Below are 12,685 nucleotides of genomic sequence, written 5' to 3'. Positions count from 1 at the left end.
ACAGTATGTGTACAGTGTGTGTGCAGTGTTTGTAGTGTGTGTGTACAGTGTGTAGTGTGTGTATATTAATATATATTAAAATATTAGATAATTCACAAGAAAGCAAGAAGAAATGGACAAGAGGGAATAAAGACACCTGAGTGGAAAAGAGGAGAAGAAGTGAGAGAAAGAAGGACAGAAGAGAGGGAAGAAAGAAAAGAGAACAACACAACAATGAAGTTATGACAAAGAGAAGAAGAAAAGAGGACAAAGCAAAAAAGGGGATGAAAAGCAAATGAAAGAAAAGTAGAGAATTGATCAAATCGAGAAGATAATCTCAGCTGCTAATTAATCACTGTGAGGAACGATTGAAGAGAGGGAGGGAGGAGGGAGGGGAGAGAGAGAGAGAGAGAGAGAGGGAGGGAGGGAGAGAGAGAGATAGAGAGAGGGGGAGAGAGAGAGAGAGAGAGGGAGGAAGAGAGAGAGAGAGGGAAGGAGGGAGGGAGGGAGAGAGAGAGAGAGAGAGAGAGGGAGGGAGGGAGGGAGAGAGAGAGATAGAGAGAGGGGGAGAGAGAGAGAGAGAGAGAGAGAGAGGGAGGAAGAGAGAGAGAGAGGGAAGGAGGGAGGGAGGGAGAGAGAGAGAGAGAGAGAGAGAGAGAGGGAGGGAGGGAGGGAGAGAGAGAGATAGAGAGAGGGGAGAGAGAGAGAGAGAGAGAGAGAGAGAGGGAGGAAGAGAGAGAGAGAGGGAAGGAGGGAGGGAGGGAGAGAGAGAGAGAGAGAGGGAGGAAGAGAGAGAGAGACCCTCAGATCCTCAGAGCCTTAGATCCTCAGACCCTCAGACCCTCAGACGCTCAGACCCTCAGAGCTTCAGACCCTCAGACCCTCAGACCCTCAGAGCTTCAGATCCTCAGATCCTCAGACCCTCAGACCCTCAGATCCTCAGACCCTCAGACCCTCAGACCCTCAGAGCTTCAGATCCTCAGATCCTCAGACCCTCAGACCCTCAGATCCTCAGATCCTCAGACCCTCAGACCCTCAGATCCTCAGACCCTCAGACCCTCAGACCCTCAGAGCTTCAGATACTCAGATCCTCAGATCCTCAGACCCTCAGACACCGCAGACCCTCAGAGCTTCAGACCCTCAGATCCTCAGAGCCTTAGATCCTAAGACCCTCAGACCCTCAGATCCTCAGATCCTCAGACCCTCAGACCCTCAGACCCTCAGAGCTTCAGATACTCAGATCCTCAGATCCTCAGATCCTCAGATCCTCAGACCCTCAGATCCTCAGACCCTCAGATCCTCAGACCCTCAGACCCTCAGACCCTCAGACCCTCAGACCCTCAGAGCTTCAGACCCTCAGATCCTCAGAGCCTTAGATCCTAAGACCCTCAGACCCTCAGACCCTCAGAGCTTCAGATCCTCAGATCCTCAGATCCTCAGATCCTCAGACCCTCAGATCCTCAGAGCCTCAGATCCTAAGACCCTCAGACCCTCAGATCCTCAGATCCTCAGACCCTTAGACCCTCAGACCCTCAGACCCTCAGAGCTTCAGACCCTCAGACCCTCAGATCCTCAGAGCCTCAGACCCTCAGAGCTTCAGATCCTCAGACCCTCAGATCCTCAGATCCTCAGACCCTCAGACCCTCAGATCCTCAGACCCTCAGAGCTTCAGATCCTCAGACCCTCAGAGCCTCAGACCCTCAGATCCTCAGAGCCTCAGACCCTCAGATCCTCAGACCCTCAGAGCTTCAGATCCTCAGATCCTCAGATCCTCAGACCCTCAGATCCTGGTTCACAGGACGAACGGTACTTTGTGATCTGCACTATGGGATGCTGCTCACCCCCCCCCCCCCCCCCCCCCCGATCGGGTTGTTTCTAGGTCAAAGGTCAGGTTTTTCTGTGTGTCTGCACATGTGGGAGAGGTCATTTGTTTAGAGAGGCACACACACACACACACACATACACACATATTCACACACATACACACACACACACACACACACTAAATATCCATGTGCCACTCAAAGTGAATCAGTTGTCTGTCCCCAAACTGCTGTCCCACATAGCCACTCAACTGAGCTGTGTGTGTGTGTGTGTGTGTGTGTGTCTGTATGTGTGTGCGTGTGTGTATGAGGAAAGTGTTATTTTAGTGAGTGTATGAGTCTTCTGTGTGTGCTTTGTTCTCACGATGTTTGTGTGTAGGTTTTAATTATTCATTTATTTATTCTTTCGAGATGTTTTGGATTTTTTATAACATTTGTAAACAAAAAGAAAAGTAATTTTATCCTGTAATATTATTTATTAGTATTTAGTGGCTCCCGTCACCTTCTGGACGTGTCCTCTACGTTGAGACGCTTTCAGAAGGAGCAGCTGTGGAAACACAACAAGTGTCCGGGACAGCAGCCGCCTGAGGCCGGGGGACAAACCACTGAGAGACGGGATGAAGACAAAGAGGACAGCCGCTCGAGAGGAAGGACGTGAGTGATGTGTCCAATATGTAGAAACACACTACACACACACACACTCTCACTCTGACACATCTGTGATGAGGAAACGTCTTGAATAAAGACGACAACACACAACTGTGCAGAATACTTCTGCACACACACACAGTTGAGTCATAGGTGGGTTGGAGTGACTGTCAGAAAGACGGATGGATCCAACAATGAAAATCAATGAGTGTGTGAGTGTGAGCGTGTGTGTGTGTGTGTCTGTGAGTGTAGCCTGACAGCTTGATGGGTGGTTGCTTTGTTATGAGCTTCATTAATATTCTTCTGACCAGATGTAGAATTGAATGAAGAACTTCTGCTTCTTCACAAAGATCCTTGAACACAACAGATCATCTGAAGAAGAAGACACAACATGACAGGAGATATCACCTTCTGCCAAACCACTGAACCAGGAACCAGGGTGAAACTCCACCAGCACATTCTACTGGTTCAACTGGTGTTCACCAGTCCCAGTTCGTCTCAGGGAACCAGGGACACCATCTTCTGATCTGAACCCTGAACTGGAGACAGTGAAGGACAGACGGCTTCAGATCGACGCTGATAGAAACATGTGGTGAATAAACAGCCAGTAGGAGGAGGTGGAGACCAAAACAGAGCAACAGGTGGAAGTGGACATTGGTTTGACGCTGGTCAGGAAAGTGGACAAGTCAAGAAGACGCCTCAGCTCCTAACGTGGCTTAAACCTCGTGATGCCACAAATCTCCGTCTGAAGAAAAGTGATCAAGACCTTTTAATCACAAGAGATTCATGAAGCTCTGACGAGTCTGAACTCTATCCAACCCGGGGACATCTGGACGTCCAACAGAGGACATCTGGACGTCCAACAGGGGACATCTGGACGCACAACAGGGGACATCTGGACGCACAACAGAGGACATCTGGACGCCCAACAGGGGACATCTGGACGTCCAACAGGGGACATCTGGACGCCCAACAGACTCTCATCATCTGATGAATGTTCAGAAGCTCAACGTTCACAGCATCAAACCCTCCTCAGTGTTCAGGTGACCGACAGTTACAGACACTGACAGACAGACAGACAGACAGCTACAGACAGACACACAGACAGACAGACAGACAGACAGACAGACAGACAGACACAGACAGACAGACAGACAGACAGCTACAGACAGCTACAGACAGACACAGACAGACAGACAGACAGTGACAGCTACAGACAGCTACAGACAGACACAGACAGACACAGACAGACACAGACAGACACAGACAGACACAGACAGACAGACAGACAGTGACAGCTACAGACAGCTACAGACAGCTACAGACAGACACAGACAGACAGACAGTGACAGCTACAGACAGCTACAGACAGACACAGACAGACAGACAGACAGACAGACAGCTACAGACAGCTACAGACAGACACAGACAGACAGACAGACAGTGACAGCTACAGACAGACACAGACAGACAGACAGACAGACAGACAGACAGCTACAGACAGACACAGACAGACAGACAGACAGTGACAGCTACAGACAGACACAGACAGACACAGACAGACCTGTGACCTTGACCTCTGGGCTGCTGCTGCCCTCGGTCGAGGCTGCAGGCGCCGGCAGCTCGTTATCTGTCCTCTGAGCGAACAGAGGACAGAAGATAAACGAGGACCATCACAGCCTCATTGGCTCCTATCGTCCTGTGAGTGCCTACTGCTGCAAGGGATTATGGGAAACTGGGACATTTCACTGTCTCTTCTCCAATCACCGGTTTATCTGTTTGCCGGTGTCCCCCTCCTGTCCTCTTTTCTTTTCCTCTGTCTCCTCTACGTCCTTCTCTCCATAATTATTCCTTCTGTCTTACTTCCGTCTGGGGGACACAGGGGGACACACTTAGACACAGGAGGACACAGGGGGACACAGGGGGACACAGGGGGACACACTTGGACACAGGAGGACACAGGGGGACACAGTGGGACACAGGAGGACACAGGAGGATACGGGGGACACAGGGGGACACAGGGGGACACAGGGGGACACACTTGGACACAGGAGGACACAGGGGGACACAGTGGGACACAGGAGGACACAGGAGGATACGGGGGACACAGGGGGACACAGGGGGACACAGGAGGATACGGGGGACACACTGGGACAGAGGAGGACACAGGGGAACACAGGGGGACACAGGGGGACACACTTGGACACAGGAGGACACAGGAGGATACGGGGGACACACTGGGACAGAGGAGGACACAGGGGGACACAGTAGTCCAGCAGCTGCTGCAGTGGGATGGACATCTGAGACACGAGGCTTATGAAGAAACTCGGAGGTTTTATGACAAAGAATTTCAGATGATGAACTCTGTGTAACATCTCAATGAGATCATGTTTATTAAGATTTGTTTCTTTGCCATTAACTTGGAATAGAACTCTGGGGCAAATCGCTCAAAAACAATGATCATGGACTTGAACTAGTTATCATGAGGACGTTGGACATTTTCTCACGTACAAATACTTTAAACCTTGATTCATCATCATCGATGTCAGACGATGTCTTTTCTCATCGGTGAGATGAGATCACATGGGACTGATCTTCATCACTGATCACTAAGCTTCTGTTTGACTCGTGTTGAGTTAAGAACAGGAAGTTGATCCTTTTAACATCTGTGAGACAAACTGGGAATATGGGACATATAACATGTGATTGATTGATTTATAATAGAAACTGTCTTAAGTTTATATTGATCTAAATGATAAGTGACATCTCTCTGCACAGAGGGGACACAGGAGGACACAGGAGGACACAGGAGGACACAGGAGGACACAGGAGGACACAGGGGGACACAGGATCCTAAAAGATTACCAATGTTTATATAAAAAATGATTCATGGTCATAAGGAGTGATTATAAATGCTCAAATTAGTTTCATGTATCAATCTGAATAATGTATTTGACTTTCAACAGATAAAGTATGGAACCGTCCATGAACAGAAGGAAACCTGGTGTCACGTCTGAACTCAACACAAACAAAAAATCAAGCAAATGAAGATAAATAAAAATAGGAGCAGCAGATATGAAATATTAATGTAAGAGGAGGGAGGAGAAGAGAAGGTGAGAAGAGCTCAAACCTTTCCTCTTGGCTTCTGTCCCTGAAGAACGGAGGACAGGGCAGAAATGACATGTGACAAAAAGAAGAAGAGTGAAGGGACGAGAAGGAGGGAGGTTGGTGGAGGAGGAGATGAGGAACATATTAATATGATTCATGTCATCACTCTGCATTCGTTTTTTGATTTGGTCAAAAACTGCTCGACTGGACTCGAGCTGGATGTGCACGTGGAGACGATCACTCACATGCACTGTTGTTATCACACTTTAATCTAACATATTGTGAAAAGGTTGATTTACAGGAAGCAGAAATATTATCTCCAATTAACCATATTAATGTGATCACACACACACACACACACACACACACACACACACACACACACACACACACACACACACACACACACACAGCTCTCCCTCAAGGGTGGTAGCAAATAATTCAGTACAGTCTGATAGACAGGAGAGTGAGACAGACAGGGACAGTTCAGTTGGCAAGAGACTGAGAGACAGACAGGTGAATAGAGACAGACAGACAGGTGGGTAGAGACAGACAGGTGAATAGAGACAGACAGGTGGATAGAGACAGACAGGTGAATAGAGACAGACAGACAGGTGGGTAGGGACAGTTTCCTTTGATCTGTTAGTTTCACTTTGTGGTTTAGGGAGCGGGGGGGGGGGGTGGAGGGGGGGAGGTCAGGAGTGTGTGTGTGTGTGTGGGGGGGGGGGGGTAGTCTTTCTGTTTGAATCGAGGAAGTGATTGAAGCTTCATCTGGTTGCCATGGTTACATCATGAGGGTATTACTACCAGCATCAGCAACTTCAGGCAAAGTACTCCACAGTACTACAGTACTTCACAGTACTCCACAGTACTTCAAAGTACTCCCCAGTACTACAGTACTTCACAGTACTCCACAGTACGTCAAAGTACTCCACAGTACTACAGTACCTCACAGTACTTCACAGTACTCCACAGTACTACAGTACTTCACAGTACTTCACAGTGCTCCACAGTACTTCACAGTACTCCACAGTACTCCACAGTACTACAGTACTTCACAGTACTTCACAGTACTCCACAGTACTACAGTACTTCAGAGTAATTTACAGTGCTCCACAGTACTTCACAGTACTTCACAGTACTACAGTACTTCAGAGTAATTTACAGTGCTCCACAGTACTTCACAATACTCCATCGTACTACAGTACTTCACAGTAATTTACAGTACTCAACAGTACTACAGCACTTCAGAGTACTTCACAGTACTTCCCAGTACTCCACAGTACTACAGTATTTCACAGTACTTCACAGTACTCCACAGTACTCAACAGTACTACAACACTTCAGAGTACTTTACAGTGCTCCACAGTACTTCAGAGTACTTCACAGTACTTCACAGTACTTCACAGTGCTCCGCAGTACTCCGCAGAACTCCACAGTACTACAGTACTAAAAACTACTACAAAGTATTACAGTACAACATTCGTCCAGACTACTGCAGTGCCATAGAACTATAGTACTCCGAAGTACTCTACAGTACTACAGTACTCTACAGTACCACAGTACTCTACAGTACTACAGTACTTCCTGTGATTGGTCCAAAAGTCCAAACTCTCCAACGAAGTGTTTTCACTCTGGAACAGAACCAGGATCAGTTTGATCCGGACCCAGAAGATCAAAACCAGAATAATTAAAATCATGTTCTCCTCTTCAGTTTCCTTCGGTTAGAGGTTTTCCTACAATACCCACAATTCCTTTCACCCCCGATGGAGACGTCTCACTCTGGAGCTTTCAGACGTGGATTTTAAATCTAGATGAAGGAGCAGATATCAAACAGCCGAGTTGACCTTGATTCAAAACTGAACCTGTCTTCATACTGCAATGCATTCTGGGCCCTGTCGTGCTCTGGCGTATGTGAACGCCTTTGTGTGTGTGCGTGTGTGTGTGTGTGTGTGTGTGTGTGTGTGTGTGAGTGTGAGTGTACATGTGTGTGTGTGTGTGTGTGTGTGTGTGTGTGTGAAGATGGATTTTTCCCCAAATCCTTGTTGAACACAGATTGACTTCAACCTGGATGAAGTCAATAAAAAACCTTCTGAAAACATCTGATAAATATCAGAAATCGAATCCGTCAGTATTCACACAGATTTACTTTTAAATGACAGACAAAGACACAACAGGGACGTTCCTGTGCTGAATATTAAAACCTGTCTAAGATACAGAGACAGAAGATGATGCTATATAAACTGTACAGTATGTATTCTATATAAAGAATAAGCTATTATTCAAGCTCGCTGTCCACACACAGCACTGAAAGACTCCAGGACATGAAGACAGGACGCGTCACAGAAGACATGGAGGCCAGGCAGCAGCAGATGTTTCCTCCTCCTCCTCTCATGATCTGAGAGGAATGTCCTCAGCTCGTTTCAACACAAACACACAAACACACAAACACACATGTGGTGAAGGCAGCTCTTCTCTCTTGTTACCATCCTGAGAGCAGACAAACTATTTCCTTCTAAGACAGAAGAAAGTCCATCAGTTCTGAGTATTTCTGTCTCTGGTCCCTCTGTTGTCCAAATCTACACCAAATGGAAATTCTCTCTTGACCTATGATCCGTCCTTTCACCAAGTTTCATGTAAATCTGGTGAAATCAACGATAAACAACCTTCAATCCAATGTGGTTACCTTCTGCAGCTACTGATCCACAGTCATCACATTCTCTCATCTCTGCGTTTGTCTCTGCTCTGATGCAACATGTGAACATCTGGAGGTGATGGACAGGAGACACAGGTCCACCTCTCTCCAGGACTGCAGAACAGATCCTGAGCTTCAGGTGTGAATTATGAAAACTGGACTTCATGCATTCGCTTCCTGCTCACGATGATGAGGATCAGCTCTGAATTCTCAGCTGCAGGTTCCACATGCTCAGAATAAAACTCATCAAATTCAAAACTCATCAAATTCAAAACCTGTCGGATTCAAACCAGATCCAGTCTCAGCATCTTATTACTGTTCATTAACTCAGCTCATCACTGAGTCTGCATGTGTGAATCCCCACCTGATCCATTTCAGAAGGACTCCGTGTAATGTGAATCTTTATTGAGCTTTCAGACTTTCCCTGCCTGGCTCAAGGACACTAAAGCAGCAAACGTGTGCACAGATCTGCTTCTGACCTTTGACCTCAAGTTCAGACAGCTTGTGTTTAACCAGACGATTAAAAACTCTTTATGTAAAAAACACTTCCCACAAGAATATGAGAACAAATCGAAAATCCCAGCAAATAACAAAAACATTAATAAAACAGTTTTCATGTCATCACGTCTGTTTGTCGTCAGCGAACTTTCAGACACGTATTTAAAACTGTGAACCCGCCTCTCTCCTGGAAGTCAGTGTCTTAACAGGAAGCGAGTTCCACGTGAGCAGCAACATGGCGGCTTCACTCGGGTCTCGCTCTGATCTCAGTCTCTCACTTGGACCTCGGGCTCCGAGTCGAGAAACCTTCAGTTCACCAGGATTCTTTCAACCTCGCAAGTTCAGGTGAAGAGGATTTTTTCTGCTCTGATGTGAAGCATCTGAATCATGTGACGTGTAATGATCGATTCAGTCACAGAGGAAAATGCAAATCTCTTGGTTAACTTAACCATAACCATAACCATCTGTAAAATACTCTATTAAGATTCAGACGTGCATTCTGCATGAATTCACTGATAATATTGATCAGTTGGTAACTTGACATAATGAATCTGAGGAGACGTCAGATGGTTTCAACGATACCGAAAAAATCTAAACTAAAGTATTTCAAATTTTTCTTAATTACAGTGAATAAGTGGAACAATTCCTCAAATCTGAAAAATATTTGAATGATATCAATATTTATAATAATAAATTCAGAGTGGAAATGTCGTATTTGTCGAACATTGCAACTTCTTAAACACGACAAGGAATCACGAGGAGACTAATTCTTCTGTTTTCAGTTAAACATTAATATGAAAAGTAATAACTACAACTGTGGCTAAATGTAATAGAGTCAAATGTATGATATATGATATAAGATGTAAAGCAGCATTCAACTTTTCTCACTGAATCAGCTTCTTTATCCATGTGACTAATTTATTTGAGGTTTGTTTCTTTAACAGCTGCTCAGAGAAGATTTTATGATTTTGATTTGTGATGAGCGTCTGAGTTGATGATGTTCAAACCTGAAGAGTCCAGATGTTGATCACATGATTCAAAGGTTCGGTATGAGTTTCAGTTACAGGCAGTGTGGGTGGAAGGACTCGTTGTTTTTAAATGTTTGCTGGTGAGTGAGTGTGAAGGTGAAGACGAGGAGGAGCAGGGTCTGACCCTGTGATCACATGTCAACATGTCAGCGTGCGTGTTGAGAGTGCACGTAACAAATTCATTCAGAACAACATGCACGCTCCTGCTGTGAGAAACTGTTCTCATCCAGAATCTCTCTGCTCCTCACGGATCCGTGCACGTTCCTGTCGCCAGTGAACGTGGAGGAATCACAGGCTGCACACACAAGGACTCACACAGAGGCACGCACAAGCACACACATGTAGAGAGCACCTGAACGCGCACATATTAAACACACACGTGCACGTCTGCACACACGCCCCAGCGGTCTTACCTCCAGACCTGCCCCAGCTGCAGGAGGTGTAGCACGGATTGGAAGAGCCACATGCACACGGTGCAGCAGCTCCGCGGGGAGCGGGCTCGTTCCTCCGGCTGCGGCCGAGCAGAGGACGCGAGACCCGGACTCGTGTTCGCGTCGTTCCCGGTCCCCGCTCCGCGCTGGTCGCTGTCCTTGGTGCTGAATGCGTCGCAAGCTGGGGCTGCCGCGCCTGCCGCTCCCGCACCTGCCGCATCTGCCGCTCCCGCGCCGTCCCCGCCGCCGCCGCTCGCCGCACCGTCGCCGCTGCCGCTCAGATCCGAGTAGTCGTACACGAACCAGCGGAAGCTGAGAACCTGCACCACCGCGGACGGAACCACGACGAACACCAGCGTCAGCCCGAACCACCACAGGTCCCCGCGCAGGTAGTAGTCCGCGGCCAGCCACAGGTCCGTGGCGCCGTCCGAGAAGAAGACGAGCAGCGCGCAGAGGACCCAGCAGCAGTCCAGCGGCGTGAACGGCTTCCCCGCGGTGGAGGAGCAGCGGGGCCCGGCGGAGGGGTTCCCCGGCTCCGAGAGGCTCCTGGGCGGGTTGTCATCTTCCACAGACACCGCTGCTCCATCCGACTTAGCGGCCATGTTGGCTAGGATGGAGAGAAAGACAGAGAGGCGTGAAGAAACAGAGAGAGAGAGAGAGAGCGAGAGAGCGAGAGAGCGAGAGAGAGAGAGAGAGAGAGAGAGAGAGAGAGAGAGATGGGAGGGGGCTGTGTGCAGGAGAGAGAGGGAAGGGGGGGGGGGGAGGGAAAGATTACATCATAACCAGCCTCATCATCAGCCAATTAACTGCGAGGCTTCATCACCACGAACAACGTTTAACACCGAAAGGACGATCACACATCTGGAAACATCTGGAAACATCTGTCACCTGCAGGTCACACACACACACACACACACAAACACACACACACACAAACACACACACAAACACACACACACACACACACACACACACACACACAAGCACACACACACACACACACACACACTGTTTTATCTGAGGCTAAATCTGAATTAAAGAGGATTTATTTATTTGAATCTGAGATTCTTATTGGTCTTGATAGCGGTAAACAAAATGATGAGTGAGTGAGTTTATTACAACACGGAACACGAGGAACATAAGGACCATGAGGAACATAAGGACCATGAGGAACCTGAGCTGAGGAACGTGAGGAACGTGAGGAACCTGAGGACCATGAGGAACACGAGGAACGTGAGGAACCTGAGGAACACGAGGAACATGAGGAACTGTGAGGAACCTGAGGAACCTGAAGAACCTGAGGAGCATGAGGAACCTGAGGAATGTGAGGAACATGAGGAACGTGAGGAGCATGAGGAACCTGAGGAACCTGAGGAACCTGAGGAACGTGAGGAACGTGAGGAACCTGAGGAACACGAGGAATGTGAGGAGCCTGAGGAACATGAGGAACACAAGGAACACGAGGAACCCGAGGAACACGACGCTGGAAACAAACCCATGGTTCAGGTTGATCCTGCCACCTCTTTCAGTGTGTTGGTCTGGACGTGGTCTGAAGGAACCTTTCACACCCTGAGTTCAGAATCAAATGAAGAGTCTGAAGGTCTGAGACAAACAAGGAGTGAAAGTGATCCAAGGTCCAGAGACACAACGACGACCTGCAGGTGAAACTCTCCTGCTGAACGACCTTCAGAGGATGAACAGTGGAGAAGACTTTTCAAACAAATTCAATCTAGAATAACTGAAGTCTTGGTTTTCATGAGATAAGAAAACACATCTCTTTAAAGAGGTCATCATCATCAGGTAGGATTTATGACTGAGGAGTTGCTCGGCTGTTCCTGGACCAGCAGCATCACAGGCTGCCTCTCTAAAGATCCCTTCTGATGTCAGGAGGACCTGAAGCATGAAGCTGACAGGTCACAGCTGGTCTGTCTGCAGCTCTGACTGGAGAAGCTCCGTGCTTCACTGGGTTCTGATCTGAGCTCATCAGAGCCGATGCTAAATTAAAAATGTCTGTGCAACCAGATACAACTCCCAGTTTGTTGATCTGAATCCAGCTCGCTGCTGGGGGGGGGGTGGTTTCCTCCGGCCCTGACGTGGAAGACGATTGGCTGACGGGTCGAGGGCCTCACAGCCGGACACTTTAGAAAAGTGTCTGTTTTAGAAACCGAGCGTTTTTTTCAGGGAGAGGATTAAAAAAGTGAAAACCGGATCATAACATTATTAACTTCTGAGTTTTAAGCAGTGAATGAAGCTCGTGGCCCCTGAGGCCAAACGGAGGATTTAAAAATAGAATCAAACGGCTTCAGTTTCCTCATGATTTCATACTCGCAGGCTTTTCATTGGACGACAGCTTGTGAATTTGTGTTTCCTGACTTCCTGAGGCTTTAATGACTCGTTTCTGTTTGTTCACATATCACATTTGGATTTTTGTTTCACACCAAACATTAGAGATTCATATTTCTACAGTCAGGTCTC

The 12,685-nt window shown here is 47.6% G+C and overlaps 1 protein-coding gene across 1 annotated transcript; it reads right to left on the bottom strand.

The window, feature by feature from the left end:
* Positions 1-10,188: 10,188 nt before the first annotated feature.
* LOC128436391 (XK-related protein 7-like) lies at positions 10,189-10,812 on the bottom strand. The gene has a single exon (XM_053418153.1). It carries the CDS (start codon positions 10,810-10,812, stop codon positions 10,189-10,191), a length of 624 nt encoding a protein of 207 aa, XP_053274128.1.
* Positions 10,813-12,685: the final 1,873 nt, after the last annotated feature.

This window comes from Pleuronectes platessa, unplaced genomic scaffold (genome assembly GCF_947347685.1).
Source record: "Pleuronectes platessa unplaced genomic scaffold, fPlePla1.1 scaffold_404, whole genome shotgun sequence".
Lineage (NCBI taxonomy): Eukaryota > Metazoa > Chordata > Actinopteri > Pleuronectiformes > Pleuronectidae > Pleuronectes > Pleuronectes platessa.
Note: the sequence above shows the minus strand (reverse complement) of the source record. Positions and strands in the feature narration are given on the sequence as shown.